At 34.5% G+C, this 20,620-nt stretch overlaps 1 protein-coding gene across 9 annotated transcripts in view; it reads right to left on the bottom strand.

Moving 5' to 3' along the window:
* DYNC2H1 (dynein cytoplasmic 2 heavy chain 1) overlaps positions 1-20,620 on the bottom strand; it is a 165,174-nt gene that overhangs the window by 89,546 nt on the left and 55,008 nt on the right. For all 9 annotated transcript variants that reach the window (XR_013945208.1, XR_013945209.1, XM_080576938.1 and 6 more), the window contains 16 exons: positions 20,288-20,425; positions 17,756-17,869; positions 16,999-17,159; positions 16,714-16,837; positions 16,064-16,185; positions 15,334-15,420; positions 13,664-13,790; positions 12,208-12,349; positions 11,568-11,677; positions 10,189-10,287; positions 8,814-8,937; positions 6,197-6,360; positions 5,676-5,795; positions 4,072-4,206; positions 3,100-3,243; positions 1,760-1,849 (listed from right to left, as the gene is read on the bottom strand). Coding sequence is in view for 7 of the 9 variants with exons in the window: in XM_080576938.1 (XP_080433064.1) it covers positions 1,760-1,849; positions 3,100-3,243; positions 4,072-4,206; positions 5,676-5,795; positions 6,197-6,360; positions 8,814-8,937; positions 10,189-10,287; positions 11,568-11,677; positions 12,208-12,349; positions 13,664-13,790; positions 15,334-15,420; positions 16,064-16,185; positions 16,714-16,837; positions 16,999-17,159; positions 17,756-17,869; positions 20,288-20,425 (2,001 nt within the window). In the remaining 2 variants the exon portion in view is untranslated. The remainder of the gene's footprint in view (positions 1-1,759; positions 1,850-3,099; positions 3,244-4,071; positions 4,207-5,675; positions 5,796-6,196; positions 6,361-8,813; positions 8,938-10,188; positions 10,288-11,567; positions 11,678-12,207; positions 12,350-13,663; positions 13,791-15,333; positions 15,421-16,063; positions 16,186-16,713; positions 16,838-16,998; positions 17,160-17,755; positions 17,870-20,287; positions 20,426-20,620) is intronic.

A 20,620-nucleotide genomic window follows, 5' to 3' on the forward strand; every position in this document is an offset into this window, starting at 1 on the left:
TGAATGTAAAATTATTTATTTAAATAATTGAACAAAGTTAAGCTGAAACTTTAAGACAAAGATCTAAAATGATTTCTTATTTAAATATCATAAAATAGTTTAATGACGATGAGACTTACGTCTCCGAAGAATATTAGGTTCCCAAGACTACTACTGAAAAATGAATTGCATGAGACATCAGAAGAGATGGGACCAAATTTGAGAAAGCATAATCTAGGAAATATTACGTACATGTTATGAAGTATAAGATGAATTACTTGACTGATATTGTCTTCCTCATTTTAATGTCTGTTACATTTTTAGGTTCAAAATTACACAAGAGGGCCAAACTATTTTTGTTTTCTTTTCATTATTACTGTTTTCTCATCCAGATTCCTTTTTACATGCCTGATACATCACCTCAGACATAGATGTAAAAATTTTATCAGCTATACAATATATGAAGACTCTAGTACAGCCTCAGTGCCACAGTAGTCTTTAAAAATGTGAATAAAAGGCTGAACTAGTAGTAGATAGCCGACGGCATGAGGAGCTTATTAGTTCTCTAAATCCAGTATCAGAGCAGGATACTAAGCAGGATGCATCATTAGTCTGAAGCTGCATTGTAACTCTTACACTTCCAGTATCTTCTAAACCTTGGCCTGATCATTCATGGTGAAAATCTTTCCTACGAGAAATCTCCTATCTGCACCTTGTTTTTGAAATCTTTCATCTTTTCTGACATATAAAAATAGCTTGCCTTCCAACATTCAAAAGATGTGATGACTTACTGGAAGACTTCACAGAGTCACCACTTCAAACACAGACATTAAATTATTATGCGAATATTACATAAGAGTCCAGCTGAACTTTGATAAATCAAAATCCTTAGAAACGTTGCTACTTCTGCATCCTCAATGTACTGTTGCTAGATTTGGAGGGGGTAAAATCTTCCAAGATCTATCCATTTTCACTTACCAAACTTCAGACTTGCATCATTTCTACTACTGCTCAAATGGTCTATGCAGACCTACTGTGTCATCTTCACCCTAATACTATGAGGCCTCCTGTTATGATTGCTCCAGGTGAAAGTGAAAATGAAAAGTGGAAGTGAAGGGCCTATCTATCCTAGGTTTTCACCAAGAAAGCAATAAGAGAAAAGCCATCTGACAGACATGCAGAACAAACAAGAAATACATTAAGAACATTGTATGGAGGAACAAGAGAAAAATGGAGAAACAAAGAAGCTATACAGTAGAGATTTGGGGCAGGAGGTGAAAAGAGGAAAGAAAATATTATAATGATTTGGGTTTGTTGTTTTTTTTGTTGTTGTTTCTTTTTAAAAAAGAGTAGTAATGATCATACACAACCTTACCACGACAGCTAAGTCAAACACTTATACTTTGGAAATGCTAGACATAAGACCAAACAGAATGAAGAGTACTCTAAATACTGAGCAGCCTGGAACTGGCTATGTAGACAGAATGATAGAGAGATGAGAAACTGGAGGTAAAGCAGAAATATGACTACACTGAGAATAGCCTCACCCATTAGAACACTGCTCTGTGGAAAAAATGTGCATAAGGAACCTTAATTTTGTCATAGTCTAAATTTCTGTCCTCAATTTTTTATGCTAAATGTTACAAGTGCAAGTTTTTTTTACATGTATTGCATATGTACTGACACAATACTGCTTATCTGAACTAGATCAGTGTTGGTTGCTGAAAGAATACTTCCAAGCCCAGTGCACTATATAAAAGCCAGAAAAGTACAATCTTACCTTAAACAAACAACGACAAACATATTCATACACTGTATGTTTCAATGCATCAATAAGCAGCTTGATTCTTTCTTCAGTATTACTTGAATCCTAAAAATAAAGTTTGGATTTCTAAAATTCATGTGGAAGTAAGAGATCTTTTATTACCGAGTGAATTTCACCAGGGGAAATAAAGTGGGGAGGGGCAAGAGGAGGAATAGAAACAGGAGGGAATAAAAAGGGGTGAAGATATAAAAGGAGGTTTACAAGGGGTTTTACAGGTACTGTGAGGTTTATCTGAAACAAATTCTTTTCTACCTTTCTGGAGATTATAAAGGAGGGTAATGTGGATTCACAAGCTGTTAACCCCTTCCCTAAGTCTAAAAGTGTAGGAAAAATGCAGAAGGGAATAGAGGAATAAAAAGAAAGAAAGTAAAGGAGGACATGAGTGGCAAAGACAGAAGTTCAGTTTTAAATAGGTTATCATAATAGGAAGGAAGGAAGAAATTATGAAAGGTTGTGAAACTAAACAAGAAGTTAGAAATTTCATGTTGTGAAAAAGAAGGAATGGGTAAAAAACCTTAAAGAAGGCAAGTTTGCATTGTTGGAAGGACGTTTCTGCTAATGACTGGAGCTGAAGGAATGTTGTAAGCATGGACATGAGAATAAAGGGCAATCCAAAGTGACATGATAAAAGGCATGTGAATTCATTTTTGAAGTGGAAACAAACAGGAAAAAAAAAAGATGAATTTTGGAGATGCTCAATAAAAAGAAAGCACATCATTAGTCAGTGTGGGTTTTTTACATCTAAAGAGTGAGGTGACAAAGGATAAATCCATAATTCTGCACTTCAGTAAGAAAAATGTAATGGCCATGAGAATACAGAAAAGTAAAAGTGACATTTTCCTAAGACGTGCATGCTTACAGACTGTATAAAAACAGTTTTTTATCTTCCTTCCAATAACTGAACCATGTAGAAATATAGGTCTTTTCTTATTCTAACCCTTGTTGGTAGAATTAATTGGAGATTGTTTAAATAAAGCCTGCAGTAATGAGCTGAAGTTATAGTTAAACTTGCTTTTCCTAATTCATTCACCTTAGACAAGGCACAAGCCTGAAATAACAAATAAGAGCAACTTTGGTTTTAGATGGCCTAGCAATTTTACAATTTATATGTAATGTAAATGGCAAAAAAAAAAAATCCATGTGTATATATTCTGAATATGTAAAGCACAACAGTTCAGCATCACTACTTATTATACGTTATTCCCTAAAAACGTTCAGAGCAACTAAAAAATTCTAAGGATCAAAACAGAGTGATTCATCTGCAGCACTCACAGCTTTAGAAGAAGAGAAAATACCTGCTCGCTTTGCAGGGCCCTTTGGAAAAGCCGTAGAAAGGCCGCCAAACTAAAATGGTACATATTATTAATTTTGGACAAGTCAGAGATAATAAAATACATCTTGCTAGCACTCTCAGCTAAAGGGAGATAGGCGTCTCTCTCCTGTGGATAAAAGAAAAAAAGCATATATATATATGGTGTATATATATATATATATACACACACACAAATGAAAACAGTACATTGCTGCCATCTACTGGATATTACATAAACATTTATTCACCCCTGTTGAAAAATTCAGATGACTCCCACTGCTACTTGAGAAAACAGAATCCCTTCCGACTTTTCAAACTGAGGGCCGTGTACTCAAGACTTCAATACTATCTTTAGGCTTAAAACTTGGCAGAAAACACCTGGGTAAAAAGTTTTTTAAGTTATGAAGAACACCTTGGAAATTAATTCTAAGGGCACTGAGGTCTCCTCCCACCACAAAGCACTTCCCAAAACTCAGCAGCAAATTCAAAACATAACAAATAGGACACAGGAGAAAAATTTGTAATGTGTTACAAAACCCAGCCATGCCAGATGAATAACACCACCAATTAATTAATTTTTTGCAATAGCAAGGGATTTATTAAACAAGAATGTCCATTTGAGCCTTGAAAGTCAGTCATATTGTTTGCAATAGCTGATGGTAAAAGTAAAAAAACAAAGTCAAAACCTAATACCTGCCAATAGGTCCTTGGGAAAAAAAAAATTGAATTCAAACTGGCAGGCTTTAAGTTGTGTAACAAGTGCAAATTAAAGACATTTCAGTACTGAAAATGCTTTCTGTACTTGCATTATGCAAGTATCTCTTACTTCAAAAGATGAATTCAGTATGTTACTGATCTTACTGTCCTGCAGATGTACATATACTCTATTTACACACACAAGATAACTATTCTCAGCAGGAAAAAAGCAGCAATAAAAGATCTTTTTTTTGTCTACCTGATCAAGGGAACTCTGAAGTCTGTGAGATTCAGCAAGCGATTCTTGGATGAGGGCACTACTTGCTTTAGTCTGATTCAAAGATTCAATCAGATCTTTATTTTCTAGTATGTTGCCTTGCGATGTTGCAAGTGTCTATAAAAAAAAAAGTCACCTATGTTACATTAAAAAAAACAACTGCAAAGTAAGCATTTTAGAAGCTGACGTGCATATTTCTGAATCACTGAATGCACCAAGAGTACGAGGGTACTAGAAAGTTTACTCCAAAAACTCAGATGATGTATTAATGAAGGCTGGAAAATAAAACTCAGGACCAAACTCTCAAAATCCAGATTGCCGAATTCTGAAACAAGCTGTCATTAAGCTTTTCAGAATGATTTGTATGATCAGATTCTTATACACTAACATCCCAACAGGAAATACAAATCTTTTTTTTCTTCATATTTCACTACCAATTTAGCCTGAAATTGGCTACTTGCAGTAACTTGCTGTACCTGATCAATCATAAATTTGTTTTGCCTCAAAACAGTACAGTCCAACATCCCAATACAATTTTGTCCTCATTTCCAACTGAGAGATAAATATTCACGATTACAACATTCCCAGTTTCATAATGAGATCCCTTCAAAATGCTTTTGATTGCCCCACCTCTTTCCTGAGTTCTCCTGTACAAACGCTTCCACTTTTAATAAGAAGAGGGAAAAATGAGTGATTCCCTGGCATTTAAGGTTTGCTTTTTTTTTTTTCTAGCTCTCAGTAAACACACTTCAATACAATTTCTTGGTCACACAACACAAAATTGGCTTCTTGTTGGTTAATATTTACTCTCAGGCTTCATCTGAAAGTGAAAACTAAATGGGTTTCATACACAGTAGACAGTTAATTTAAAGTTTTATCTTAAAAAAAATAAAAATAAAAATTACCTAACAAATATACCTGCAACTATATTAACTCATTAGGGCATGAAAACATCTTAACATGCAAGATTTGTAAAGACAGCCAAGGGGAAAAAAAAAAAAGAGCCATGAGCTTTCCTCACCTTAATACAACACACACCTAATATTTTAAAATTAAAATAGTTACTATATAATAATAAAAAAAAAAGTGATCATAAAGCAATGCACTTTAGACACTGCATCAAAGGTTCAGATCTGCTTAACTGACTGCAAACTGTATTCCGTATTTCCATATTTTAAGTAAAAAAACATTATTGGGCAAGATGTGATGAATTGTTTTGTGCAACTGGTTTACAGGTTGTATACCCTGGCATGTTTTGAGAAGTCAAACCAATACTTCCTAGGATAGCACATCAGGATATCTGGATGCAGAGTTAGAATAGAAGAATGCACTAAGTTATCTAGTTGATAAGAGTAGGATAAGATCATCTTGGTACAGGTACTAATGGAGCCACCTAGGAAAGGTGGCTGATGTACATATTTATATTTCTTTCTTACCAACATGCCCAAGTATATAATGCTTTTATCTTCTCAAATCAAAAATTCTGAGGGGTCATTATTCCAGTACTTTCTTTTTAAATTGAAACACATAAAAATATTAAATTTATCTTATTGGCCTAACAGATACAGCAGGTGAATTTATTTTACCTCCAAAAGAGATTCCTCAAGCTTAGCTAGTTGTATCTTCTTATCTTCTTCCTGTCGCAACAGCTTTGTCTTCTGCTCTTCCAAATCGGGCTTTTCATGCTGAATTGTTAAAGCCAAAAGCTAAAAAGAAAGGAGATTATTTGATGTGGTAGAAGGTACTTTAATATTTCATAATATACAATAATAAATCATATAGCATTAATTGTATACCAGTTTACAGTCTACTTTTGAAAGTAGACTTCTGAGGGTTTGAACAGAAAACAGGAGCTTAGCAATTAATCTCATGTAACTCAAGTCAATGAGATAGTTTCCATTTTCATTATTAGACTTGCTACTTGGTTTCAAAGTGCATAAAAACAATCTTCTAAAATTTTAATTTAGTATCAGCACTGATTTTTCTGTTTATAGTTGTGTCCTATAAAATATCTCAGTGACCATTAACACAAACTGCACCATGGGGCTTCTACTAAAGGCTGGATGTATCTATAAATACCTACATTATTTTTATTTTAAATGCCTACCTGACCTCTTAAGCCACTTCCTGTTGTGGTAAAGTTTACTTCTGTAACAATAGAAGAAGCATCAGGTGGAATGAAGGGATTTGGGTTCCTTGTTGATAGAAAAAGACGGAACTCTTCATTATAATCTATAATTTTTTCACCTATTTGTATAGCATAGCGGGGTCCTGCAGATAAAAAATATATTATAGTCACTCTGATTCTAGATTCTAGTCACTCTGATTCTAGATTCTAGTCATTCTACAATTATCTGAAAATAATGGTATTTGTGTCATACTTTATGACCAACAGATTAAAAGATACTTTACGAATAATTTATAAATGAATTTTATAAAGAATAATAAATAAAAACTTAAGAAACATAAGCTATTCTGCATTTCTAGACTGAAAAATGCAATAGTGTAGCAATGGTGTGTGAAAGCTATATGGTGAAAATATTTAATTGACGAGGTTCATTTAATTATCACTCCCAATAAAAAAGATCAAATGGCAGAAAATGCACTTGATGTAAAAGCGATATGAATGAATATTTGAAATCTTCTAACAATGACAGGAGACAAAACAGCACAGAAGACACATTAGATAATTCTGCTTTTGTCTAAGAATCCTGTCATTATTTTAAACATATTCATTTAATTTGCCACATAGGTATACCACTCTATAAAATCACCTTTGCCACAAATACATATTGGCTAAGATGGTGCAATATTTTCTGAATGTGACACCAAAACATCAGTCTTTATCTCTGAATCTGTTACATTTACTTGCAGAAGTTTGATGCTGCTATACAATCATAATTCCATTAAAATATTACTTTCGGTGATATTGTTATGGAGAAAGACTATAAAACTGAAGATGTTGGAATATCTAGTTATTAGATTAAAATAAAACTATTCTGTTAAGAAATATCCTGTAAATTTGTAAATTACTGTAAATACACTTAATTTAATCACAGTGGAAAAGAATGAATTTATTCATTTTTGTTATCATATATTCAATCTATTTTTATAATATTGAGATTCTGACATTTCTCAATATGCTTCTCACAAAATTAAACCATATATATGGCTTCTCACCACTCTCTTTCCACCACAGAAAATTTTCATTATAGCTGTGTTAGAAACAAATAAACTTTAACAGTCACGACTAGAATAAGATTTTTGCCTCCTGATACTAAAAAGAAGGAAGAACAGAATTAGAACATTAAAAGTTTCAAAGTGAAAATTTCTCTTCCAGAGAAATTTCTGAGGTGGCAGTTAGGTCCTTCTCTATTATTAGCACTAGGAGCAGAAGATCAGAAATGCTCCAAGTATAAATCTCTTGCTAAAACACTGCTACAGATGAAAATCACATACCAATTTTGCTTCTGTGCCAAGGATCAGAATAAATTTTAGGCTTATGTTGTAAAAATGTCAAACAGAAAATGGAAGCTGTACAAGGACAAAGTAACTGCAGTATATAAATTCACATTTTTTTCTTAACTTCATTTCATTCCAAGTAGTGAAAAGATGCCCAGTCATCACAAGCAAAATAATGCAGAGAGGCCTCCACTACCACTTCCACATTTTGACAAACAGAAGGTGTGCGCTTCATAGCCAAATGACTGAGATGACTCAAAGAATGACCAGCTCTCGCTTTTCAAAATACAGCTCCCTAGTCTGGACTTGCACAGATCTAGAGTTAACAGAGTTCACATGGAAGAGGCTGCCTGAGGTGTTATGAGCAATTTCCCTGAATAAACTTGTATTTTTGACTTAATCTGCTTTCTCCACAGTTCTGCAAACACATTCATCTCTTAATTTGATTCCTTTTGAGATGTATCTCTGATAACACTGTATTTCTGCTTTCCAAAATTCAGCAGAAGCTAGTGAAATAAAACAGTTGTCAAGATTCCCATCTAGCCTCCTACAGAACCTTGAAGTCACCACTCAGGTAGTGCTCTCAGCTCCTACTGATGAGAAAAAAAGAAAAGTAAGCACATCTGTAATGGAAGAATGATCTGAACTAACAGCTTCTTGTTATTTTACAGACCTGTCCCCATATAGGGGATAACTACATCTAAGAACTCCACAAATGTTTTTATACTGTTTCACTGCATCAGTAAAGGGGACGCATTTCACTGAATTCTATGACCCCTCGCACTCCCATTCCAAAGTCACGTCAGGGATAGATCTGAGCATCTTCTTTAGTCTTTAGACAAATGAAAGACAGAAAGCAACATCAACATTCTAAGATTCTGATTTCTAACTGCATAATCAGTTGTGTAATTTCTGGTCGATTCATTGCCCAAAATTCCTAAGAAAGACCATGTGTTTGAAATTGCCGCTAGAAATTAAGTTAAAATTTAAACTCTGCAAGAATTCATAAAAACACTTTATTCTAACTCCAGTCAAAAAAAATCTTTAAATACTTCTCAGTATTTTTCAACTTGGCAAACAAGAGCACAACTCCAACATAACTAATGCACTGAATTGTTAGCAGCATGTATAGTAGCAGCATATTAAAGAGGAAAAAACAATGTAATACTCATAGTTTCAGAAAAATTAGGTTTTATATGATGTATATGGATCTAACCTTCAAAAGATTTGAACAAGCATTTTTAAAGATTTTGGTCATTTACCTTGGACTACAAGATCTTTTCTCAGCAACGGATAAAGTACAGGTTCCACTCCATCCATTTCCTGTATAATAAGTGTTTTACCAAACCTCACCGCCAGCTCAAGAGCTGTTAGGAAGTTGGTGTCCTGGGCAAATGAAAACAAATTCCTTTGATTCATGTTATTTTGAAATATCAACACTCTGACAGCAGTGTAAAAGACTGAAAACTCTATAGACACTTTTAAATCATTTTAGGAATGCACAGGAAGTCATTATACCAGGAATCTGAATCTAAATATCAGTAGGATAACCAAACAATTCTACTACACGCATCATATGGTAGCCACAAGTATTTAATTTAAATACATTTGATACGACTAAAGGATTGCTTCAGCTACTGACATACAAGCAGCCAATTTAACATGCCTAGCTCTCCTTGTGCTGCATCAGAAGAAAGCAGGTCTGCAACAGATCTTGTGTCATGTCTGCCAGATGTATCTGGCTAGTTAGTACATCTCAAATATTATTGGTTAGCTGTGCCTCAAAAAGGAATCAAGACCTAAAGCCAGGATTCACACTGATACTAAGATATCTAAATACAGGCTTTTGCCTGTAGGTATCTAAACACACACTTGGTTTTTAAGATTCCATTAAAGTCAGTGGTGATCCTGGATAATGCAGTCAACAAGCCCAAAAGTTAATCAAGCCAATCTGCTAGCAGGTTAAGTATTCAACTCTTAACTCGTACCTTCTGTGAGTATCCAAAATGCCTACGTATGGCTGGCATGGATCTCTAGAAGACCCACACTCTGCTGAAGCAATACCCTGAGGCCAGGTGGGATCCAATAAGGGACCTTAGGATGGCACCACAAGTTCGTCTATGTTTGTGCAAATGAAACAAGCCTAGCCACCCATGTAAACTGACATGGTGTCTTAATCCTGAATTGAAAACTAGGCAAGTACTTCCAATGTAGATAATAAAACACGAAAATCACAAGGAAGAAGTATATACATACTCCTGAAATCCTATGAACTGCAACAAATACAAAATAAATAAATAAATAAATAATATATTTTTAGAAATATTTTACTATCTCTCTCCCAGCAGGGAATACTGATACTCTTGAAAAGGGCAGCACAAAGAGACAAGCTTGTAGAAATAAAACTACAATAATGTTGACCCTCAACTTTAAATACTCTGATTTCCTTCTTGAGTAAATAGATTATCAGTAGCATCTGATAGAATCACCATAAACTAAAACTGTGAGAAATTAAATGCTTCATGAAATATGAGCTCATATTTGGTGATAGCTATCACAACTAATAAACTGCTCTCTAAAGTCTGGAACTGAGGATATCAAGCAGAACAAAACTAAGACAAAGAGTAAATACTGGACCTGCTGGTTAACAACTTCCAACCGTGATTCCTTCAAATGTGTCTTCAACCATTCTGTAGCCCGGAAAGAAGGGTCTATCAGAAACGGGCAAACTTTACTCTAAGAAAAAAATCAGAAAATCACGGAAATCTATTTTAAGAATTAAATTGAATGGGTAAAACAAATGAATACTGTACAATGAATTAAGTCCTCTTTTATTTCCCCAAACTGATGTTATGCGCGTTTTAATATTTTTTCATTAACAAACTGTTTAAAGAAACACTAATGACCTAATAACAGAATGACAACAAACAACAACAGTATAAGAACAGTATAAGAACATTATTTTCTTGTCTTTTTTTTTTTTTGGTAAAATATCATGTTTAAATCCAGTTTAAAAGATGCTGAACAAAATACCTGCACAAGCAAAAGGATTTGAGCTGAGGAAGGGCTTGAAAAAGTTCTTAACGTACAATGAGATTTTTAGGAGCTCAATCTATTTAACTAAGAAAAAGATGAAAATAAGATTTGATTACAGCATGTAAGTACCTTTGAGAGTACAAAATCATATTTGTTGAAGAGCTTTTTAATCAAAGTGAGAAAGTAATAGCTAGATCTAATATCAAGATGATAAAGCAAGACTTATTTAAATTGGAAAAAAGCTGTAAATGGTTTGTGAGAATCATTAATCATCCAAGCAAACAACGTGTGGCAAATGTAAATTCTCCTCTCCTAAATGGTATTATATTTTTACTTCCTATCAGATCGAAGAAATAACTACATTATAACTACAGTATTATGTTATATAAATGTGCAATTGCGTAATATGTCCATTTATTGGCATATATCTATATGCTATTATGTGATAATACTGAATCATGGTTATAAGCACAGTATTATAATTTATTAAAATTATTTTCTCTGGTATTAGCTACTGGCCTTAAGTGAATGGCATTTTATGTCCTATATCACAGAGATAAGCTAATGATTAGCTTTAGGGATTTCAGATCTAGATATTTTGAAAGGCATCTGCATACAGCTTTTTACTTTTTCAAGACCAAAAAAGTGAGAAATGATATGTCAAGTGCACATTTATAGAACATAATCTTCCACTTCTTGTAGTAGTGTTTATTGTTAGTAATAGACTAATAGCAGCTCTCATCTGTTCAACGTCTGGAAGAAAACCATAAAAGCAGAAAAATAAAAAGGATGTTCTTTAACTATTTATTTTCTTTTTGGTACGGAGTACCCACAGTTAGATAAATATTTGTTTCTCTGTGCATGTTTTATGGTGCTAATAAAACACTGAAAATGAAATTGTTCAAAATTCCAGAAGGATATGTTACTGAAACTTGTGGAAATTGAAATACTTCTAAGATAAGATACAAACGCAAGTTTACCTGCAAGATAACAAGAGCATTTTCTATTGAAAGGTCATCTGAAGGTAAGCCTTCGCTTTTCCAAACTAACTCCTCACTTTCTGTGCACAGGAACCGCCGTAAATCAAACTCTGATAAATGAAAGATCATAAGTTTGTGCTAATATTTATAGCTTGCACATTTTAAGCCTTCACCACTTTATATACAGCAGAGATTCTGTCTTAAAGGAGTGCAAGTCTGTTAATTGCCCTTACATTATTTCTTGAACGTACTGCTATTTTCTAGCTGATGTTACCAAAAAAAATGGCGCTGTTAACACAGACAGATAAAGATGATTACTGAAAAACAAGAAGCATTCAGAGCCCATAGGCAAATTTTCAACACTTAACGTGAATGCATTCATTCATGTAAACTTTGCTTTTTAAGCACAGGCTATGGAACAAAATCTTAAAAAAATATAAGTAGTTATAATCTCAAGAATTAACAGAATAATCCTAAGAAATAGTTGTATCTGTATGTACAACTACTTATTGAATAAGAATTAATGTTGTCATTTTTCATATGGGGACCCCAAGACAAAGGAGTTTGTTCTTTAGAACTCACTGGCATTTCTCACTTTCTCAGTCAAGCTGACTTACACACCCACACCCACACCAATTACTTTCAAGGCCTGCTGATTTGGTCCATTCATCCAATCTGGTTTTCCTCTGATCCTCAGGAGCAGCAGAAAGATAGGTAATAAATGCAGCTGCTAACTGAGCTCTCTTAGGCAGCGTAGACAGTTCATGTGTTATCTCTGACACCTTCAAATAAAAAAGAAAAATTACAGAATGTATATTATAAATAAAAACTACGTTAATATTTCTCATAATTCATTTAAAAGTCAGAATTAAATTCACCTGCCATTAAGAATACAATTAGACAGCTTCGCTCCTTGAATTTCAAGTACCTCTATTTAGCTAACTCACTCCAAAATGTAAGTGAAAATGTGAGAAAAGTTCTTTTTAGCTCTCAGCTACAATGTGGACAGATATTTCTGAGAATTTAGCTCCTAACTACGGATTTGATGAACACTTCAGGTTGTCACTTGTGAGCAACTGGACAAATCATAATATTATAAGAAAAATAGGAAATATGTGATCTCATAGTATCAGCTAGTGAATGCTACTCAAATACGTATGTAGATACTGAATACCGTGTATTATCTATTATACTCAGAAATTTGATTCTCTGAAGACTCACAAGATAAAATACATTTATCATGTATCTTTGAATAAGCTACCTGCACTTCACCACCTATGCTTTGAACTCTTCTAGTATTTTGGAAAAAAATACAGCAGAGCAAAACAACAAAGAATACTGCCATTATTGACTTGAAAAAGTAATGTCACCTTTGCATTTAATCAAACTGACAAAAAAAAAAAGCTGACACACATACACAAGAAACTTGTTACTACTACCTCCTCACTTTAAAGGGAGATGAACACAGCATTTTCAGCACTAAATTAAGCACCATCTTCAATATAGGATGAGTACCTGACTAATACATCCGTTATTCTGCTAGGTATGCTAATATATCTACACCATACCATTAACAGAGCAGGGTAATCTTCTAAAGAGAGGGATAATGTACCAGGGTGAAAAACTGAGTCATTTTTATAAGTGTTTAAACTCAGGTTCAAATATGCCCAGACCTTACTGCAGCAGATGGAGTATCTAAAAGACTACTTGCAAAGGAAAATCTTCCCTTTCTTTCCATTCTGCTGGTCATCCTGTGAGAGTATTCATCCAACACTAACACTAGTTCTTCAAAATGAAGGCATTTAACCTAAGCTGATTGTTTAGGCTTTTTCTACTGTCAATGAAGAGACAGGCAACTGTCTCTCAGCAGGGATATATATCCCATCCTTAAGTACCAAAGAAAGCTAGGTATCAATTTCTGGAGGTGGCAGCTATTTTCAGCTTATATATATCTTGGAGTTTTCCTTTCCTGCTTCTGACTGAAGAGTTGTGTCCAAAGGGTTGCCAATTTCTCCCAAATATAACAAGATTTCACTTAAAAATGGACTTATCAAAATATCAGCTATAAGAAGTACGTTATGAAAATTTTCACCAACCTGGGTACTCCATCTTTTGTGTTCCCTATCAAGTTGATTTATCAGTACCTCTGCAGCTTTCAATGTCTTCTGAGCTTTACTTAGTTCTGCTTCAAGTTTTGCTGCTTCAGTTGTTCTACACTGGAACCTGTAAAACAATTACTGTTTAAAATTGCTATCACAAACTACTAAATTTATGGACAGTTACTTCAAAGGCAGCTTAACTTACTGAACTTGTCATGAATCCCTCCCTTACGGTTCATGAAGAATACAACAACAGTTGTCTTTTATACCATCCTCTGCTCTTTAGTAAATGAGCTTGTTAGACTTACCACAAACAAAATTTAGATTCACAGGTGAGATATAAAAACACATTTCCAATAAAGACTATAATGTCTGAAAATCATTCCTTCTTCTACTTAAACAGTATGACTTGATTTTAGTGGTTGATGTTTTGTTCTGCACATAGTTGGGACAATAGCAGACTCAACACCATGCTACAAATTTGTAACTCTTCAGTAAATACTATCTATAAATATGGTGGGGAGTCTCTCCCCATCTTTCTTGTTAGGTCCCCTTTAGGTACTGGAAGGCCACTGTAAGGTCTCCCCAGAGCCTTCTGGAGACGGACAAGTCTAGTCCTAAAAAGACACTGAAGTCATCTCAGATTTAAAAGGTGAGACACACATCACTCTATTTTTGACATCTGCTGTATCTACACTGGAGGCTTCTGACTCAGTAGTGAGAAACACATACTTTGAAAGAGCATTCCATCTTATCAATGAGATGAACTGCTACAGGTAGCCTAAGTATGGCTTCTTCTGATGTACACATCTCACAGTACAGAGAGTTACATTTCACAGAACCATAGAATCATAGACTGTTTTAGGTTGGAAGGGACCTCTGGAGGCCATCTGGTTCAACCCTGTTCAAGCAGGGACACCCAGAGCCGATATCTCAGGACCATGTCCAGGTGGCTTTTGAAGATCTCGAAGGAGGATACTCCACAGCCTCCTGTGCCAGGGCTCCATCACCTGCACAGCATAGAAGTGCTTCCCAGTGTTCAGACAGAACCTCGTGTTCCAGTTTGTGCCTGTTGCCTCTCGTCCTAGCACTGGGCACCGCTGACAAGAGCCTGTCTCGGTCTTCTTTGCACCCTCCCTTCAGGTATTTATTGACATTGACAAGATGCTTTGCACAGCCTCCTCTTGTCCACGCTGAATAGTCCCAGCTCTCTCTGCCTTCCCTCATAGGAGTGGTGCTTCACTCCCTTCATCATCTCGGTGGCCCTTTGCTGGACTCTTTCCAGTATGTCTATGTCTTTCCTGTAATGGGGGCCAGAAGTGGATGCAGTGTGGCCTCACCAGTGCTGAGCAGAGGGGATGTATCACTCTTGTCCATCTGCTGGCAACACTTTGTCTAATGCAGGCAAGAATACGATCAGCCTGCTTATCAGCAAGGGCATGTTGCTGACTCATGTTCAACTTGGTGCCCAACAGGACTCCCAGGTCCTTTTCTACAGAGCTGCTTTCCTGCTGAGTGGCCCCCTGCATGTACTGGTGCCTGGGGTGGTTTCTCCTCAGGTGCAGAACTCTGCACTTCTCCCATTTATTTATAATAAATATCATTATTCATACTGTAAATTCATCAGTGATTTTATTTATATCTTGAAATAAACAAACCCAACATACTTATCTTTCAGTTCAGATACTTTTTGACCAACAGAGTTCAGAAGATCTTCCAACTTCTGTTTTCTGCCTTCAGTTTTCTTGAGATTACTGAAAGATATAACACTTATTTTAAGAATATGCATCTCAAAAACAAACAAAAAAAGGGGTGGGGACAGTAGCAGAAAAATTGTTTATATACAGATAGTCCAGAGATAATTCTTGTTAGATGTATTAATAAAAATCTGTTTTCTTGTTTAAAAGTTTTGACTAATTCTTATCAGATATCTTTAGAAATACAAACCAACTACATGCAAGTGTATTCTTACAGATCAGATCAAATTCTTCCAACATATTATTTTAAGATAATCAGTAAATATTTCTCAAATTACAGACGGTCATAAGAATATTTCATATCTTTGTGATTACATGGAGAAACCGACAATGATTAGTAATGCTTGAGAAGAAAAAAGAAAGAGGAACCACACTTCTTATAGCATAGCTTTCACTGACAGAGTACATTTTAAGCATATCTGCAATGTTCACTTCTCACAGACATATTTCAGCATAGACTGGTAACTAGTGATTGGCAAAAATATATATATGTTACACACTTTTTTCTGTCTCAGCATGAATATTTTAATACTTGTTATTGAGCTACAGTTTCTTATTTTTAACTAACTTCAAGTCCTCTTAGTCTCTCCTGCCAACACTGGAATTAAGAACATTTATCCTTAAATAGTGTCTAACTCACGCTTCCAAGCCAGCCTTTTCTTTTTCCAAAGGTTGAATTCGTTCCAAGACATGGGAATACTGGACATTGGCATTTACCCAAGCCGCCAATGGAGCAGCTGCAGCACTGGCACGTTTAGCGTTCTGAAAAAAACAGTAACAGTAACAAGCAAGTCCTTTAAGTATGATGTACATGAGAAATAGAAGATAAATAATTGCAACAGATTTACCACTTATCAAGTTTAATATGCCAGTTAGCCAACTCCTCTCTTAAACTTATCTTTTATATTGTTACTAAGAGATTATATTGTAGGCCATCAATCTGCGTAAAGAAAATAATGTGTATCTTTACAACTGTGAAGCTCCACCGGAGTTACGAAGTTCTAAATCAGTACAATCTTTATCATTGTGTTCCTTCCCAGGGAACAACTGTCCTCTTAAAACTAAGGAAGTAGTATTTAAGAATTCTACTAACTAGTGAATTCCATATAGCTACTCCCAAATTTGGTCTCAAAGATCACCAATATACTAATTGTCATTAGCTCACCTTTTCTTTTTTTTTTTTTTAACTGCATGTAATGTTAAGACTCTTAAGAGTTTTTTGGTGATGGTGGTTGTTTTTGTTGTATTTTTTTTGTTTATTTCATTTTATGTAATGCAATAAAGAATTACCTTAGGATCAAAAGATGTTCTGTTTTTGTAAAGAAGTTCTTCAACACTCTCTCGGATTTCTTTTGGAATGTTACGGGCATCAAAGGTTGCTATGTCCTCCCTCACTCCTCTTTTGGCCAAGAAACTGTAAAAGCATTAAATAATTAAGTAAAGAAAATACAAATGTTCAAGAGATTCTTTCCATATGAAACAAGAATTCTGCACACACATCATTCCCAAATATTACAGAAAGTATTTCATATTGCAAATTACTGTCTAAGGTTGAAGCTTAAATAAAATCCTTACCTCTTCATGCTCACCCATGATGTATCAAAAATCCCCATCAGCCGTAAAACTCCTTCTAGGATGTCTCTGATTATGTCAGGGGGCATCCGTAATGATCGAATTTCTGACAAAGACTCTGGCTTTATATTTCCAACTGCTAACTTAGCTTCATTAACCAGTGGCTTAAAACCAAAATAAGAACATATCAAAAAAGGTATGAGGATATAAGAAGCTGAAAGTTTGCCATTTTGGCTTTCATGCATTTTCTTCCTCATTTTAGCATTAAATATTTCATTACCTAACCAAATACTGTTGATATGTATTCATGTACACAAGTCACTAAACAAAAATGCCATTAAACCATTTCCCTTCAGCTCATAGTGCAAGCTTTACGATATTACCAGCTTCATCAAGGAGAAGAAATACAGTAGGTCTATAGAACAGATTAGTAATCCAAAAATATTCCATTAAGTCTGCAGAGCTCAGCTGCAGTACACCATGGCACCACAGAAATAGCAACTGGAGTTAAATTTTGACCTGAAAAGTCTTTCTGCAATTAAGATCAAATATACCAATTTGAATGCCCAAGTGACAATCTGCATTCTGACAAAAACAATTAACTGTTTTCTAATACCAGAAGGTTTTTATATTTAAATTATTTAAAGCAAAACTTAAGAAATACTAGGATAAATTGTACAGAATCCTTTTGCATGGCAGAACTTGAATAAGCCAAATAAAATCTCACCACAAAATATTACTTTTCTGTATTAGTTCTTACCTGAACCTCCTTTAGCTCATCTTCAATTTTTCTTTTTCTTTCTTCTATTTCTGCAGCCTCTTCTGCTATCCTTTGTTTTATTTTTTCCATTTCTGTTTTTTGCTCACTAGCACTCTGTAAAAAAAAATATCTTTAATTTTCAAATTTACACAGATTTTATTCTACTTTTTGTTCTCCTTTCTTTTAGTCTTCATTATAACATAATACCATAATACCAGTCACAAAAAGTATCTGAAACTATTTGATGAGAGAGGTTGTTTCAGAAACATACACAGGCATTGGTATTAAGCTTATATTCATGTAACTAAATTATACGGATTAAGCACCTTTTGTTTTTACTGCATCTCCTTTACTGTACCACAGACAAGATCTGTACCTGTTTTTGATGATTATAACCTTTTTTCCCTTGCCTATGATTCTTCATTCCATATGAAGATGTCAGACCTTCTCTAAAAGGTTAAGACTGGCAGCCTCTAACATACTTAACACATTTGAAAGTAGTATCATCCTGCCTTTATTTTTGTAGTTAATCACATTTCTATTTCTTTCATGACACCACTGAAACTCTCCTTTTCCGTGACATTCGTAAAACTACAAACTATGTTCAAACTACAGCCTGTTAGCTTAAAAATACTATTACAAGACTTACTTGTAAAGTTGCATTTATTTGTTCATAAGGATATTTGCCTGACATCCTACACATATATTATAAGCTGTTTGAGCTGTTTGGGTTTACATTAATTTTTTTTTTCTGAATTTGTATTGTGCCTCCCACAGAGGGATAGCAACCATTAGCCATCTCCGGAACTGCTAAGCAACAATAAATACCCAATACATAAACTAAAAAAAAAAAGCTTATAGCCTGAAGTTAACATAAAAACAGGAACTACCAAAACCAGTCACAAAACAAATAATGGAGGATAAATGCATAAAATAATAAAAGTGTAATATTCTAGGCTTAGTTCAACTAAAAGATACAAGACATCAAAGCCTATGGTTCATATTTTTATATATTTTCTTGTATGCAATATATTATTTTAACCAGCAATTGTTGAGCTGCGTTGAACTTGTAGGATAAAGTAATAAATGTATAAAAGCAGAGAAAACACTGAGGTTAATAATAATCTTTCTGAGTGCTTAACCTAAGCTACAGACAGTATGTCACTGAAATCCATAAAAGTATGTCATTCTTATCCAGAGAACATTAACTACATAAAACTAGCTTAGGTATTTCATGCAAATGTACATGTACTGATAGCTCTGAGTAAGAAAACCTTAAAATTCAGCTGTAGGTCAAAAGCCTTGCTCTGAAAGAAGATAAAAAGTGCCTATGTATTAAAGACCTCTCTCTTACATAAATTGGAACATTTGAAGTGACATTAATACGTCAGGGGGCACCTGTACTTTATGCTAATCTGAACCACAATTCTATCACAATTTTTCTGATATCCATAGGCCCATCACCCATCATGTTTCGTTGCTTTTGGCTTAATCTTCGCTTTTGTTCTACAACATAATAGATGCTGCGTGGGCAGCAGATTCCTCTACTGAATAAAAGCAGATACAGATTTAAAAGAGATGTCATGGGAAATGGCACAAAAATTCTTTGAGGCAGCAGTGAGTACACCAAGCCAATCATCAATATTCAAATACATACACAGTAAGCAGACAGAGGCTAGAAATATTAAAAAATTGCTCACAGGAAGTAGGCTTGTAAGAATAGAAAGCAATGCACCTTACCAGCATTTTGAAACAAATGGTTTGAAAGAACAGACGTTTACTTTACTGCACAGAGAAAATACCTCTTCTTTGAGATTATTTATTTAAGCTTGTTTCAGACTGACCAGACTAAACCAATGCTAAAACAAACACAGTGCAATGAGATCAGATTCATTATGGCTTCACCTACATTTATTTCTGGAAGTATCAATGTAGAGACCTACTTTCTACACAGTTAGTTTATTTAACTGAGAAAGTACTACTAAACAAAATCAGCTCCTCAAAGAAAAGGTCTACCCCTGAGCTGAAGGATAAAAATTTCAATGAGTGAAAAACACTGAGCAATTACTTAACTTTACTTGAGGTTAACTTTGTAGGACTGAACATCATGAAATACATACTTTCTAATAGTCTAAAAATTCAATTAATAGGATTTCTTACTTAAATTAGTGCTACTTGTCAGCATTTTCTTGAAAGTTTCTATCTTTAAAAAGCATCATAAAATCTATCAGGTTGGATTTATGGTCTTCTAGGAAACCTTACAGACTGATCTACAGCAGTAAATGCTACTCAGGAAGTGGCAGTATTCTCTTCCTACTCAATCAGTTCACACCTGATTTAAGTTACCTAATCTTTTGTTCTGTTGTTGCAAATTTATTCAAACACCAATGCTAATGCAGTCCCTTAGGCAACTTCTTGTAAAAGCATCAGGTTTAGCACTCCTTGAAAAGAACACCAAACACAGGCAGCTATGGAGATGGAAAACAGAAAAGCATTTCTTTTTTTCACTTTTGATATGATTGTATACAGCACCTGCATAGATACTGTAATTTCCTGAAGGGCAGCATCAGCCTCATCCTGCTTGGTTTTGAGTAGAATGCTTTGTTCTCCGGCTTTTCTGTTCAGTTCGTCTACAAGAGCTTTAGCTTCATTCAGCTTTGAAACACCTGCCTATAAAAGTTTATAAAAAGAAATTGCTTAGCAAGGAATTTTAAGTGGATTTAAACAAAAGTTGGTTAGAAATAGTACATACAGACTAAAAGTGATGTAGACTAACATAGTTAATTTTTAATTTCTTTATAAAAAATGCATTTAGCTCTCACCTGTAAACTTTGAGTCACAAATATCCCATTGTCTCATGTTCTC

Source organism: Anser brachyrhynchus (genome assembly GCF_964034855.1).
Source record: "Anser brachyrhynchus genome assembly, chromosome: 1".
NCBI classification, from domain to species: Eukaryota; Metazoa; Chordata; class Aves; order Anseriformes; family Anatidae; genus Anser; species Anser brachyrhynchus.